This window comes from Odontesthes bonariensis, chromosome 23 (genome assembly GCF_027942865.1).
Source record: "Odontesthes bonariensis isolate fOdoBon6 chromosome 23, fOdoBon6.hap1, whole genome shotgun sequence".
Lineage (NCBI taxonomy): Eukaryota > Metazoa > Chordata > Actinopteri > Atheriniformes > Atherinopsidae > Odontesthes > Odontesthes bonariensis.
Window position 1 is genome coordinate 10,291,446 of NC_134528.1, and position 15,609 is coordinate 10,307,054.

Genomic DNA, 15,609 nt, shown 5'->3' on the forward strand with positions numbered 1-15,609 from the left:
TCAGAGATGCAAAGAAGGTATCCTACTTCTAAATTAACGAGCAATGACGCCATTTTGAAACATTTCATGAGCTCTGTGCTTCAGGAGAGCACAAGAAGAGGTAGCTCTTGAAATACGACTGATTCTCGATTCTTTGTGGAGGCATTAAATTATGTGTGTAGTCGTATTTATATATCTCTCCTGCAGCTGAACAAGTTATGAAAAAGTTTGTCCACATAATTTAAATCATAGGGAATTTACGACCCATTGTTTCCTCGAGGCTCCTCCGAGCAATAAATCATTCTCCCCTCCGAGTCTGCTGGAAAACAAGTGTACATAAATTCAAAATAAATACCCTCAGATCCCAGACGTGATATTGTTTATTTACAAGAAAAATGAAAAGGTCTCTGTCATTAAGCGAATGGAAAAAGGGTGACGGAAGAAATTATTGGATCCATATGTTTTGGAATGGGTTCAACTCGAAGATAAAGGCAATATGCCACAAATATTTGAGCTTGTCCCACCGTGACATTGTGTTTTTCCCAACCAAGAAATACATCCCCTTCGTGTTATTTCTTTCTGCATTTATAGCCCCGGGCGTAAAAGAATTGAAGCCTCAGCTTCCTTTTCAATCCATTCAATCCAAAGGCTCGACTCTAAAAGAAGGCCAAGTGGCAGCTTTATGACCTTTCAATAAAAGCTAAAGCGACAAATTCAGCCCTCCCACAAACACAGTCCCTTTTGAACCCCCCAAAGACCTTCACTTTGCACCATGTTTCCTACAAACGACCAGCTTTGCTCTGCACCAACCTCCCCCTACTTCCACAGCAAAGCTATCAAGGTTGATGTCCTCGAAAGGCTCTGTTGGTGGTGAAATCGGAGATATTTCATAGGCATTTACATCAATACAACTAAATACAAAGTTAAGGATGTGAGGCAGCAAACTAAACTGGGATTATCAGCAAAACTTTGAAACTAAAGATGGAAAAATGCAGACAGATGGAGGCTGATAAAGATGAGAAAAGGGCTGAAACAGAAAGAGACAGTAAGACTGGTTGATCTCAGGATTCTCGTATTGATCCAAGCTTCTTTTTCTCATTTCCCTGCCCTCCCGGTAACCTCAGCTGGATTGAACAAACAGCTACAAGCAGCAATATGACCCCCACTGCTGCCCTCCCAGGTCACTCTTTAGTGACTGCTGACATCTGGTAACCATGGTGACAGAAGATTAAGTTTAAGGCCTGGGTGGACATGTTAAGAGGTTGGATTTGTGCCCAGCTTCATGGCGCTTTCAATCATAGTGGCAATAAAGAAACTGTATAGCTCTGCTGTTATTTATGTGGATTCTTTATTCATTTCATGACTCTTTTGGGTTGATGGAAACTAGCTGCATTTTGGTTTGTTCACCAGCCGGTCCTCTACGTTGCTTCACACGCTATATAATTTCACCACCATCAGATGAATCCAAATTACTTTGACTATCTACAATTTTTTTTTTGTCCACTGGCAACATGGATGCCTCACTATTTAATTCCTTTTCATATGTCCACTGAAATTTTTAAACATCTACCCACAATCTTAAAACATGTGGGATATTTATGGTCCGCAGGGGATTAATAAAGACAACTTTGGCCCTTTGTTTATCTTTCCACTGGAAGTATTATCCTCCACAACCATCAATATGTCAATTCACTAAATACTTTAATCCATGATGAAATATCAGCAAAACTATTTCCTTCACTGTTAAGTGCTACCCAGGAATGTTTGCATGCTAAGATGATAAATCTGATGAATTTCAACATCTCTATAAATATATTCATGACTATGTTAGCGTACTAGCATTAGCATTAAAATGAAACCTAGTGCTATCATTAATTGATGTCCTGTTTAGCTCCTTTAATCTTAATTTAGCTGTTTTAGCTACATCTTATTGGGTTAAACATATCATTTTGTCTCTTGGGAGAATGTTTTTCCCCATTAATGTACCTTTTTCTTGAAAAAACAAACAAACAAACAGTCAAATATCAGCATGTTAGCATGATTAGCATGTTAGCTACCATTTCACCAGTTTCCCACAACAGGTAACTTCGGAATTCATAGTTTATATAATTTCTCATTGGGATAGATAAAGTTTTTTTTCCATTTATTTAATCTTACACATTAGCGCTGCAAAAACAACATTAGTGTGACTGTCTTCATTCTTTAGGCCTACAATGACGCCATTTTGAAGCACTTCATGATCTCTGAGCCGCAGGAAAACACTAGAAAAGAGAGCTCTTGAAATACGATCGAACCTCGATTCTTTGTGGACACACTGAATTATAACTGTTGTCATTTATATCTCTACTGTAGCTGAACAACTTGTGAAAAAGTTTGTCTACAAAATTTTAATCACAGTAAATATATGACCCACTGTTCTCTCAAACCTCTTCTGAGCATACCAACATTAGTTTTTAAAAGAAACTTCTGTCAATAGTTGTCCTGTTTTGTTCCTCTCGTCTGTATTTAGCTGTTTTAGATGCATTTAAATTGCAAATATTTCAACATCTACCTAGCCTGGGAATTCCCATGCTGTTTGCGCGCGATTTCATTCACACTACAAAGGAAGCCTGTAAACCTTATTTTTGCCCGAGTTAGGGAACCAATCACAGAACGGGGGGGGGGGCGGCAAGACGATGTCGACGTCTATGTGCGACACCGAAGCTTGTAGAGTGTTAATCCAACATGGCAGCAGACACAACGTTACCATTACCGTTCGATGCAGCCTTAGAAAGTGTTTTAAGTAGCTTAGAACGCAAGTTTACTTTTAAAAAAGAGCAACGTTTGCCGTTGAAAGATTTCATTGCCTTCTTCCTCGTCGAATTTCTGTCGCTCTACATACATCATCTGGTATAAGTGATACAATTGGCTATGAATCGCGCGCAAAGCAGCAGAACTAGACGCCATTTGATAGACATTCGTAGCGCCCAATAAACGGCTCCAGGCATTCGTAAACCACGCCTCAAATACGAGAAAATGCACACCTAGTTCCCAGACCACCATCTCATCGAGATGTGGACGCATCAGCCAGGCTAGGTGTAGACATTAACCGGCTTGAATTGGAGCCCGATTTTAACATTTAAGATGCATTTACAACCACACATGGAGCCGAAATGCACCACAGACCAGAAATTATAACCAAAAAATTCCAAAAAAAACAAAAAATTCCTCGTCGAATTTCTGTCGCTCTACATACGTCACGGGAAGAACCAGACGCCATTTGATAGACATTCGTAGCGCCCAATAAACGGCTCTAGGCATTCGTAAACTACGCCTCAAATATGAGAAAATGCACACCTAGTTCACTATCTTAGCGTACTAACATTAGTATTTAGATTAAACAGAGTGCTAGCTTTAATTGATGTCCTGTTTAGCTCCTTTCATCTTAATTTAGCTTTTTTAGATACAGCTTATTTCCTTAAAGATATATCACCCATTCTTTCCTCAAGTCTCATCTGGGCATAGCTACTAACATTAAAACAGCAGTTCTAAGTTCTAGCAATAGTTGTCCTGTTGTTTTTCCCCTCTCATTCAATGTTTTAATCTAAATTGCTTAAACATGTAATTTTGTCTTTTGGGAGAAATATTGTCCTCCATTCGCTTCAAAAACTGGAGGATCATGAATCAGTCTTCCATACAAGCTAATATTGGCATGTTAGCATGATTAGCACATTAGTTGCTTGAGCTTAAATGCACATGGACTAAATGAAGGGTTATTTCCCCACAACAGGTACATTTGGAAGTCAAAGTTTAATCTTATTTTCACACACTTTTAGTTATTCACAGCCAACTGTGCACCAGGGTCCTGGCTCAGTGACGTCTGATGTCTCAGCACACTACGACAGATAAAGACAAGTGGACTGATTAGAAACACAACACAGCTGTACTGATCACGCTCACCTGGCACTGTTCCCTGAATCACTACCTCACATCACCCTCCTGTAGCTGAGCATCAACTAACCCCCACTTCCACAGTCTCCTTTGTTATTTATAACCTTTTTACAGGTGGTTTCTATTGCTGTTATTGCAACACTGGAAAAAAATGCCCCTCCAAAAATAAGTCAAAAAACAACAAATACGAGACGTTTTTGCTTGAAATAAGCAAAAACATCTGCCAATGGAACTAGTCAAAATCGACTTGTCAAGATTTCTTGAAATAAGATGTGATATTTAGGACTTTTGAGATAAAAGTGATCTTGGAATTAGCTTAAAAACCTCTTTGAATGGAAAAAAAAAAGCTTGTTTCATGTGAAATATGACTCAAAACAAGATGTTTTCAAGACTTTTTCACTTAACAAGATATTCAAGATGTATTGTATTAAAACAAGTCCCTATATCTGGCTGAAATAGTACTTGTTAGGCAATTGTGTCTTATATTAAGTGTAATGAGATATTCAATGAGACAAATATACTTGGTAAGATTTAGATTTTTTTCCAGTGAATATGATTGAAAATTCTACAAATGCAAATACTGAAACTCGAAAATATCCATCTTTATTCTGAATTTGATGCTAGCAACACATTTTGGGACACTCTGTTTGGGAATTGAAGGGACTGAAAGTGTACTTTAGAAAGTGAAATGTTCTTGGTCTCCATATTTTCTGTTTCACAAAGCAACTCAAGCAGACTAGTCATTGTGTACAGATTGTGCTTTGGCATGTTTACACTAGAAACAATCTAAATGACTGTGTTAGTCTGAACAAAACTGGACTTTTCAAATGCATGTGTTAGACAAATTTAAGTCATAGAAAGCTGAAGGTATGAAAGCTAGACTAACATACCCGGATAATGCGATTAGGGGTAGAATCCCTCCACTAAACTCCACTAGACTATACACTCCAAACATCTTCCAAAGTTCCATCTTTTTCCATCTTTTTTGACTGAAAATCAGCCCATGAAGACTATTTGTCTACTAACGTTCACTTTTAGCATTTCCAGACATGCTGTTTGTACTAATCCTGATTTTTTTTACAAGCGCAGCATCATCGAACAAATTAACAATTTAAAGAAGTTAAAGACAACGCCTGTGCAGTGACTTAAAAGAACTTGCATGTACAATGATCTCCCACAGAGAAGCTTGAAGCAACAGAATGTTTTGAATGTTTTCTGGTCCAGTATCCATCAAAAATCTGAAGAAAAAAAAAAGCCAAATCTGCAGTTTATGTGGCCCGTTGGTCCCTCGCGACCCTTTCCCACAACTCACGTCAAAGCCAGCATAGAATGTTAGGGCTAAAACCGGCCCATATTTGACCCCAATTTGACCCAGCTCATCACACAATTGAGCCTTTAATACCAAAAGTAGCACAGATGAGACCAAAATGTGTCTGCTATCTTGGATGGATGTTGGCTTTTGAACTGTGTGCTGAAATCAGGCCTGATAGTCCTGATAGTTTTCCATATAAGGCTACTGAGGTGCTGGTCTAATTACATCACCCACCAGGGACTTATGCAGGTTTCACCACCATTTGCAACTGGATTCAAATGACCTGAACATCTAATGTGAAGGTAGGGTTGGGAAACAGCAACATGTTATAGCTGGGATGGTCAACAGCAGAAGTGCTCACTAAAACACTGCCAGATGTAGAAAAAAGAAAACATTGCACAGTAATTCTCTTAATTACAACAGTTGTAATCAGCCGTTTTATTTTTGGCTATATATTTTGACTATTGCAGCCTCGCTCCAGCCTTGGTCCATCCTCAAGGAGCCGGACCCAGACAAAGCAGAGGCTTGTTTTCAGTTTAAAGTTTCAAAGCAGCATTTTGTTGATGCTGCAACACAACTGTGTTCCATGATGTTTCTGAGCCCAGAGTGGGACCATCACTGCGGAATAACGTCTGTTTTTGATGCAATGCTTTCTGAGGAGCTGAATATTACAGCTAATTCAATACGTTTTCTTTAGGGCTGGGCAACAATTGAAGTCTTTAATCTAATTAATCGCATGATTTCCCTGATTAATCACGATTAATCGCATTTGTACGCAAAATCCAAAAATGAATCCAAAAGTAGTGTATAGCTTTTAGCATTTAGTTTTATTTTAAATGTGCTGCCTTATGAATGAAAGTGCCACAACATTTGTTGTGAAAACACACTTTTAACATCAGCATCTTTCTGTAGTTTTTATGTAGAAGCCTCGCTCCACTGTCTGTTTCCTTGAATGACTTGCTGCTATCAGTTGTGTGTTTTGCCTTTAAGTGATATTTTAGACTGGAACTACTACGGTGAGAAGACAATTCAACTTGGCAGTGTTTACAGATGACTTTGGTTCTGTCGACTCCGCCGTCTGGAAGAACTTTAAAATGAAAATGGCCGAGTAAAAGTTCCGTACCCTTCTCCATGTTTGGTGGATCCGCCGATTACTTTCTTTTCCGGTTCCGCAGCAGACAGCAACAGACTTTTACAAAATAAAAGCCTGTGAGCAACAGACTTTTACAATAATAAAAGCATGTGAGCAACAGACTTCTACAGAATAAAAGCCTGTTAGCAACAGACTTTTACAGAATAAAAGCCTGTGAGCAACAGACTTTTACAGAATAAAAGCCTGTTAGCAACAGACTATTACAGAATAAAAGCATGTGAGCAACAGACTTTTACAGAATAAAAGCCTGTTAGCAACAGACTTTTACAAAATAAAAGCATGTGAGCAACAGACTTTTACAAAATAAAAGCATGTGAGCAACAGACTTTTACAGAATAAAAGCATGTGAGCAACAGACTTTTACAGAATAAAAGCCTGTTAGCAACAGACTATTACAGAATAAAAGCATGTGAGCAACAGACTTTTACAGAATAAAAGCCTGTGAGCAACAGACTTTTACAAAATAAAAGCATGTGAGCAACAGACTTTTACAAAATAAAAGCATGTGAGCAACAGACTTTTACAGAATAAAAGCATGTGAGCAACAGACTTTTACAGAATAAAAGCATGTGAGCAACAGACTTTTACAGAATAAAAGCCTGTTAGCAACAGACTTTTACAAAATAAAAGCATGTGAGCAACAGACTTTTACAAAATAAAAGCATGTGAGCAACAGACTTTTACAGAATAAAAGCCTGTTAGCAACAGACTTTTACAGAATAAAAGCCTGTGAGCAACAGACTTTTACAATAATAAAATAAATAATAAAACCTGCGTTAATGCGCGATAAAATATGTGTCGGCCTTAAATAATAACGAGTTAACTCGCCCAGCCCTAGATTTCTTGTCTTTGTCCCATCTGCTCTAAGTTAGATTCTCTTAATCAAAATTAAATTATAATTTTGTACGTTTTTTTAAGATACTTAATCTCACGGAAACATGCCATGAATCTTATCTAGATTTAACAAAGAGGCCATTTTCTAAGAAATGGGGCTGTAATTGCATGTATTTTTCCTGTAGTGCGCATGTTTCTGACTTCTATCACCCTTTACCATGGTTGCACCTGTCGGTGTGAGAAATCCCCTTTCTAGTCCCTGACACATAGTCCCCAAGGCTTCCCTCTCTTGAGAGTTTCTTCTCAGCCACCGACTCACCCTGGAAAACAACAAAGAGGCAGCACAGCATGTGACCGAAACATGCAAAACTGTGGAAAACAGATACTGCCCATGCAGCTCCTTCAGACTTTCATCCCCATCGGATGAGATCAGGACCTGATCATCAGGTGCACAGCACCACCATTCCTTTGTGTCTTCTCACACCTTTTTATTCTGGACACTCAGGAGTAATTGGGTGTTTTTTTGCATTGGCTGACTGATACCTCCAAATGTCCACCATGTGTCTCAGCTGTTGAAAACGCCTCATCGCCATGCAAATGTATTCAGTGGCCAGCTGCTGTGCCAAGATGATTCTGCAGAAGATCACCCTTGAAACTTCTAATGAGCTCACCGCTGCGAATAATGGGGACAGTGAGGTCACGGAAGTCAAGATGTGCGCGTGTGCTTTGTGTGGCTCTCTAAGAAGTTTTGTATTTGCATGTATTTGTGTGCAAGCGAGTGCGATTTGGCATTAAGTGTCGAAGGACGCCGAGCAGGAGGCATGCAGCAGCTAACAAGTAGTTATGGCATCGTGTCAGGAGCAGGAGCGCACACACCTGCGACCTGGTCTTTCTTTGCATAATATCCTTATTGAGATTTGTGGAGAATAACTGGTTAAAAAACCCATTAGTGAATAAAGTGGCACGAGAGCCACAAATAGCTTTGGCAGTTTCTGCATCAGAACACATGAGAAATTGAGTGTAATAAAATCTATTAGTGAACAGGGCACACACACAGGCTGAGCAGCAGCAAGGTGACGTGAACATAGAAATAAAGGTCGCCGTCTTTTCTGCTCTGGGAACTCTGAAAGTGTGCTCTGCATCATTATTGTCAGCTGGGACCCGGTAGGCCACCTTGTGTGTTCTTAAAGGTTATTACAGTTATCTTTGCAGTGGGAAAAATATTATTTTGTCTTCTTCTTTCAGCAGTCGAGATACAAAAGTGATATCAGTCGGAAGTGGGCTCAACCCAAACCAGTGCAGCGCTGCGCAGACTTTTATATAATCGCTAAAAGCGGTTTTGAGCAATAGTTTTCTGAAGGTCTTTCAAAGTTATTGGCTGTTTTTTCTCTCATTTTCAGTCCCGTCCTTCAACCTGAACATTTTCAGAGGAAATGTCTGATTTTTTATATGTGTTAAGCCTCTTAACTCTGACCTATAAATCATTCAAGCATTAAAAAAAGGGAGTCTGATTGGAGGGATGAACCAGTGTTGTGTCGACACAAGACAGACAACTTAGCAAAGAAGCCAATTTAAATTGGATCTTTAGGCACTTTGTTCCCAGCAGCCTGTCACAGAGACACAACTCTGACTCTAGATCTGCAAACTGGTGGCGTTTGCAGATCTAAGAGCATCAAAACTCTACGCCAGGCCACATGTACAGATGTGTCAAATGGTCAGTCGGCAGGAAGATGTCTGAGACTGAATTTAACAGTCCTGTGAGGTTGAAGGTGGCTGTATCAAAATATTCATATCTTTTCATTCATATTTTTATTTGTATCTTTATCAAAATATTCATATTTTGTTTGTAATAACTGTGTTTGTCGTGTTTTTCTTCAGTCCTGATCCAGCCCTCATTTCTTTATATTTTCCTTCCAAGCAGCCAGACGTTCTTATAACCCCTTAAAGGTGTTTTCATCAGTAGTTCTCCAGGCTTTCTGAAGGTCTTTCAAAGTTTTTCTTTGGACATTTTCTGCTTTTTCACTCAATTTCAGTCCAGTTCTTGTACCGGACCAAGGACTTAAGCCTCTTAACTCTGACCTAAGAATCATTTAGACATAAAAAAAAAAAAGGCTCCTAACTCAAGGGATGAACCAGTGTTGTGTCCACACATAACAGACAACTTAGCAAAGAAGCCATTTTAAATTGGATCTTTGGGCACTTTGTTCCCAGCAGCCTGTCACAGAGACACATCATTTGTTCCCATTTCTTTAGCTGCATCTGTGAAAAACAGCAAAGATAACACAGTGTGACAGACAGAAAACAGGATTTCTGCAGCAACAAGGTGATTCCCAAAGAGCTGTTAGCTGAAAACTTGGCATATCTCAGCATGGTGTGCAGTGTGTCCTTAAAACATTTGAGGAAACTGGACAAGTGGAGGACAGAAGAAGAAGTGTCAGGCCTAAAGAACTATCTACAGCAGATGAACAGGATCTGAAAGTGAGAGGAAAAAATCCAGCAAAGACCTGACACAGGAGCTGAGAGATGCATCTGGACCTTCAGCTGATCCATCTGCTGTTGGCCCAAGCCTCATCAGAAACGGGCTCCATGGAAGGGTGGCTGTCAGGAAGCCGTTCTTAAGGAAGGGAAACAGGGAGAAAAGGCTGAGCTGTGCCAAAGGACACAAGAAGTGGGCTGAAAATCAGTGGCAGCAGGTCTGATGGAGGGATGAATCCTCCCCAGAGCCCGGAGCTCAACATTACTGAAGCAGTGTGGGATCATGTTGGCAGAGAACGGAACAAAAGGCAGCCCACATCCAAAGAAGAGCTTTGGGATGTCCTTCAAGAAGCCTGGAGAACTATTCCTGAAGACTCCTTAAAGAAAGGACAGAAAGCTGGTCTGAGAGGGTTCAGACTGTGTTGGAGGAGAAAGGAGCTCAGAGCAGATAAACTGCATCAACACTTGTGTTTGCACAGTTCTATCCTGTTCTCCTGATAATATATAAAGAAATGAGGTGTTGGCTCAGGACTGTATGTTAAAGTGGAGCCACAGAGGTGGTGGATTAAGGCACCACCTGTCAGTCTGCAGTCCTTTCATCCTCCCTTAAAAGCAGTTTCACCACCATTCACACCTCGATTCATGTGACCCCCACATTAGAACCGTTGGGTGAACGACCCCATCTTTACGACCCACATGACGACCGGGTGGGTCACAGACGTTTAAAGCCTGAAACTCAGCAGAAGTCAAGCTGGACTCGCAGTAATTGTAGTTTTTGTACATTAATTTTCTCTCTGTACGGCCACCAATGCAAAAACTCCTGTAATGTACCACATTTAGCTACCGTTAGCGGCTGTTTTGACATGCTAACATTGAAAAAAGCGGATTCCGCGTCTGCGTTTTGCCCGTGTGTTGACATGAGAAGAGTGCAGCAAGTCGTCCAAAACAGAAAGAAAGCTGCTGTAAATTGTGAGTGACCTGCAGGGGGAAAATGACTTTGCATGTGGAGCCTTGCCCTCGTGGTTATTATGACGCACATACTGTTATTTCACCCCAGCCAGTCAGTTAAGAGTCTCATTACTGAGAAGTGAAACACCTACAAGAACAGAAAAAAAACGGTAACAATAGATTTCTTTCTGCTCACAGCCTGAAGGTGGTTCGGCCCGGCGTGGTCACAACAGCAACCGCAGGGTCTCTGAGCCGCCTCGACACTAATTGATGCAATTACACTGTCAGCAGTTGGCAGACAACAGGAGGTGGGACTCAAACTAAACGGATTGTTCGGTCTTAGGTAGGGGGGAAGGTAAAGCCGGCCTCCTTTTCTGATCCGGCTGTGAACACTGAGATGAGCCACAACTCCAGACTTTGAAATTGAAATCTTTAAACGCAGTCTGTTTGCTCCCGAGTGAAACTTCAGCCGGCCTGTTTTTCCAAACTGGTTCAGACACAAACAAGCTCAGGAATCAGCATTACAATCTTATCTCCTTGTGAAAGTTGGCAAACATTTGCCACAGATGTGGAGCACCAGCAGCTTTTCACTCAGAGTTATTCAGCGTAACAGCCCCTCTCTCTTTCAGCTCCCGTCGGATATATCGGTTTCATCAGCTTCTACGTGTTCGGCCGTGTTCAACCGAGCCAAAACAGCTGAGTCACGGGCCAGAAACCAAAAGATAAAACCCCAAAATGGATGAGAAAAACTGACAATCTGCATGCCTGTGCAGGTTTTTCCACTACAAACAAGCCTCTTTCTGCACAGGTTAATGTGGAAATACGCAGCTTTTTGCTTTTTATAGCTCCAGGAATCATTTGGCCCCAAGCATAAGCAACAAGGGGGGGGTAATTATTTAGTTATATAACCTAAAAGATTCAAAGATAGCAAAGAATTTTCTGTACAGTGCTCAGATTTATTAAGTTTCCAGATTTACAAAATGTACAATTTGTATAAACGCTGATTATACCAAATGAAACTTAACATCTGTGGCTATGAATGAATTTGAAAGATTTGCTCTTCCTGAAACTAAATAGCATTTAATATCATTTACAAAAGGGAACAGAAAACCCCCCTTCAGCACAAACACACAAGCACTGAATAAATACTTTTGGGGGGGAAACATTGTGGAACGAAAACAGCCGCTCAGGGCGGCAGAATCTGTGAGGGAACGTCAGGACATTTCTCCTCCAAAAGGCTCCCGCTTACATGTGTTTGTGCATTAGCTCTACGTGTCCTGTTCCAACTCTGCTTTAATTCGAGTGTAGAAAAGCACTTAGTGGCGACTAACTGCCGTCATTGTTTCCTTTAAATCTATAAGTGAAGCTTCCAAAGGGTCCAAACGGCTTCGGCGGTGTGAGCAGACCCGTTCCCGCTGACCGGAACGCCGCGTTGCGTCGGCACAAATCGCTCTCCTGTTCGGTCAGGAAGTGTCCCGACGCCGGATAAATCTCTGTTTACGTCCACGGCCCGAGGCCCAGAGTTCATCTCTTCCTGCTCCGGTTGTGCTTCACCGTCTTCTTCCTCTTCAGGATCATCTCGTACAGCTTCTCCAGGCCCGGCTGCAGGCCCTGCCCGTCCACGGCGCTGCAGCTCTGCACGTGGTGCAGCGTGCACGCGCTCAGCTCGTGCACGGAGAGCAGCTTCTCCACCTCGCCGACGGACAAGGCCGCGTCCGCGTCCTGCTTGTTGGCCAGGATCAGCACGGGCACGCCCTGGTTCTCCGAGGTGCGGGTGATCTTGTGGAGCTCCACTTTGGCCTCCTCCATCCGCTCCAGCTCGGTGGAGTCCACCACGAACACGATCCCGTCCGTGCGCCGCGTGTACGACTTCCACAGCGGGCGCAGCTTCTCCTGCCCGCCCACGTCCCACACCTGGAAGTTGATGGCCCGGGACGCCCCCACCGCCACCTTGATCTTCTCCATGTTGAACCCCTTGGTGGGGATGGTCTTCACGAACTCCTTCAGCTTGAGCCGGTAGAGCAGAGACGTCTTGCCGGCCGAATCGAGGCCGATCACCACCACGTGCAGGCTCTGGAAGCTCGGCAGGAAGGACGTGTTGGGAGCGATGTCGGTCAGCTGGTTCCCCATGATTCCAGCCGGCAATTCACACCAACCGAGGCGAGGCGAGGTGACAAATTCCAAACGTAATCCTTTTTCTCAGCGGGCTGGCATTTGCTCCCCGTCCTCAGAGGCGAACGGGATCAGATGATGGGAGACCTTATCAGGACACACACAGAGGTTGGGTTAGCACCGAGCCAGAGGATAATGGCTGCTTAAGGAATGCATGTTCGCAATCTAAGAGGGCCTGAATGAGGAATGCAGAGCAGACATTGATAACGGATAGTTGAGATTTCTCACCCCACAGTTTATTAAACCCAAACTGGAGTCCCTTCCGGTTATTTTTAACCGAGGCTACGCGAATAATAACCGAAAAAAAGGAGCCAAACCAACATTTAATTGGGTGTCTGAGGTTGTGTTGGCTTCTTATTTGCTCGGCCTAATCCTCTTAAGACGGTTAAACCTAAAAGGCTTTTCCTGAGGCAGATTGATTTCAATGCAGCGCGTGCATGTGTGTGTGTTTCCACTGCTTCTCTCTGCTTCATGTCTGTGCTGCAGCAGCTCTAATCCGGTTGTTGTTGACATCCTGATATCCATCAGCCGCCTTTGGACAGAGCACAGCCATTACATGTGTCCAGGAGACAGAGATCTGCTGCCCACCCTGAGATGGTTGATAATGTGTGAATAAATCCAGCAGGTACAAAATGCACTGTCATGTTTCTCATCTAATGGTTACCTGACAGTATTTAAAATCTGAATCCCACTTTTAGTGCCTCTCCTCTCCTGCGCGAGACCTCTGCGTTTAGTTTGTATTATCACGAACATTAGTGGGTGTATTAAATAACTTCGATGTCCTCTAAAGATTAAGCCTGAGAGACCGATGTTCACTGATTTATTAGACATGCAAAACGGCACTAAAATGATAAAACACGAATCCAAACAGCGGAAAATCAACCTGCAAACGTACCTTTCTTTTTTTTTTAAATTTCCGGTGAATGTAGCACTTCCATAGTTGGCGGTAAACGGAGTCTCTCCCGGCAGCTCGGCTCCTCTCGGGTCTCCTCCAGCAGCAGTAATGAGGATTTCTGGAAAAGCTCGAGCGAACACCACCTTCAGCCCGGCTGACGTCACGGTCACCTGGAGGGCTGCTCCGCGCCCCCTGCAGGTGAAGCGGGGAACCGCAGGGGCCGCTGAAACGTGGCTGTGGGAGGAGCTGAGAGAGGGAGGACTTTTAGTTATAACACACCACGCTCTGTGGGAATAAACTATTTCAGCGTTACCAAACGATCTTCACCGGCTTCCCGTTAAATATGAAGGTTACTCTTGGTCTGCTTCTCTTTAACTTGGTAATATCATAAATAATCATAATATATCCTCACGTTCAGATGCAGATGATACACATTTGTACTTATTTTTTCCATAAACATACATCTAAAGTTGATGATTTTATTTGTTTCTCTTTATATTCTTTTATGTATTTTTAATGCTTCTTCCACTCCCTGCTGCAATGCTTTTATTTCATGTGAAGCACTTTGAATTGTTTGTACATGAAATGTGCTATACAAATAAATTTGATTTGATTTAAAGTTAACATTTTAACCTTCATATTTGGAGATTTTAAACTGTTTCACACAGAATCACATTTAAATTCCTCTTCCTAAAGCCCATTTCCTTACGTGTGTGGTTCTCTCATACTTTGTCCTTCCTCAGCACGTTGGGTTTACCTGTATTGAAATGTGCTTTATAAAACGGCCATTTTTTTTACATTCTTCTGTCTGTTTTTAAAGCCTCAGAGTCCTTATCTGAACTTCCCGTCCTTACTCTGACTCTACACCTGATCGATCCTCTCAACAACTGCTCCTTCTGAATCAATAATCAATGACTGCGTCTCCTGAGTCTTTAAAATACATCAAAATACAACCATCACGTTTTTATAAGTAAACATATATCGATTTAAGATAACACATTGTTTTTTTTATCGTTATTTACCTTAATCAAAAAAGTTTTTTTTAATGGCACCGTAAACAGGGACCAGTTTGGTTTCAGTGTCGGTCTGTAGCGATGCTTTGGCGCCACCCTGTGGCCAATTTGCTGAACAACAGGAGGAAATACATCTTATGATTCAGTTTATCTTGTGTTTTCCTAATAAACGATGCGTGTGTGCTGTAATTCAATCAAATCTGAGGTATTTTCTACTTCACTTGAGTATCTTCTTACGATGCCACATTATATTTATCCTACATTCAATATTAAACTGTTTACTTCCCAACACTTTACAGATCAAGGCCCAATCCTAGCTTAGCCTTCACTGCTCCTATTTTTTTAGTGATAAGGTGGCCCTTTTTGTTTTGGGGAACAATGGGAAGTCGCCGTGCCGTCCTTCTCCTGCGTGTTGGAGGCCAATTTGATGGTTAGATAAGCAGACATCTCATCTTGCAAAAATGGAGGGTAAGGGCCAAGGGGGGGAAAGATGTTACATGCAAAACATACTAGAGCTAAAAGAAAGAGTTTGCACAATTAGAGCTGAGTCTATTAGTCTGAGACCTCGTCAAACCAAACGTCCAATGAGTGTTTGTGATGCACATTTCTCACTACTTTTCAAAGTTTATACTTTTCGTATATAAAAGCATTCTTAGAACCGTTCTGATGACTTTTGATGAGAGTCCAATGGGACATTTACCGTGCCCACACGTTTGGATTTTAAGGTTTTAAAATGTACTTTAAATGCTTCACTTTGGGGCCCAATTTGTGGTTGTTACAGAAAAGTTTTACTGTGTGATATTTGAACTTTCCCTTTAGGATCCGGCACCCTCTACCGGAGGTTTTCCTTCATGTTGAACGGTCCAAAAATAATTATTGGAACTTCATCACTATAAAT

At 41.8% G+C, this 15,609-nt stretch overlaps 1 protein-coding gene across 1 annotated transcript; it reads right to left on the reverse strand.

Annotated features, from left to right (window-relative positions):
- Window positions 1–11,566: 11,566 nt before the first annotated feature.
- Window positions 11,567–13,838, reverse strand: arl4d (ADP-ribosylation factor-like 4D). Its single transcript, XM_075456838.1, has 2 exons — window positions 13,699–13,838; window positions 11,567–12,890 (listed from the first exon to the last, which is right to left on the reverse strand). Exon 2 carries the CDS (start codon window positions 12,759–12,761, stop codon window positions 12,156–12,158), a length of 606 nt encoding a protein of 201 aa, XP_075312953.1. The 5' UTR covers window positions 12,762–12,890; window positions 13,699–13,838; the 3' UTR covers window positions 11,567–12,155.
- Window positions 13,839–15,609: the final 1,771 nt, after the last annotated feature.

Coding starts and splice junctions, on each gene's coding strand:
- arl4d (XM_075456838.1), bottom strand. CDS start 12,761: ATGGGGAACCAGCTGACCGACATCGCTCCCAACACGTCCTTCCTGCCG.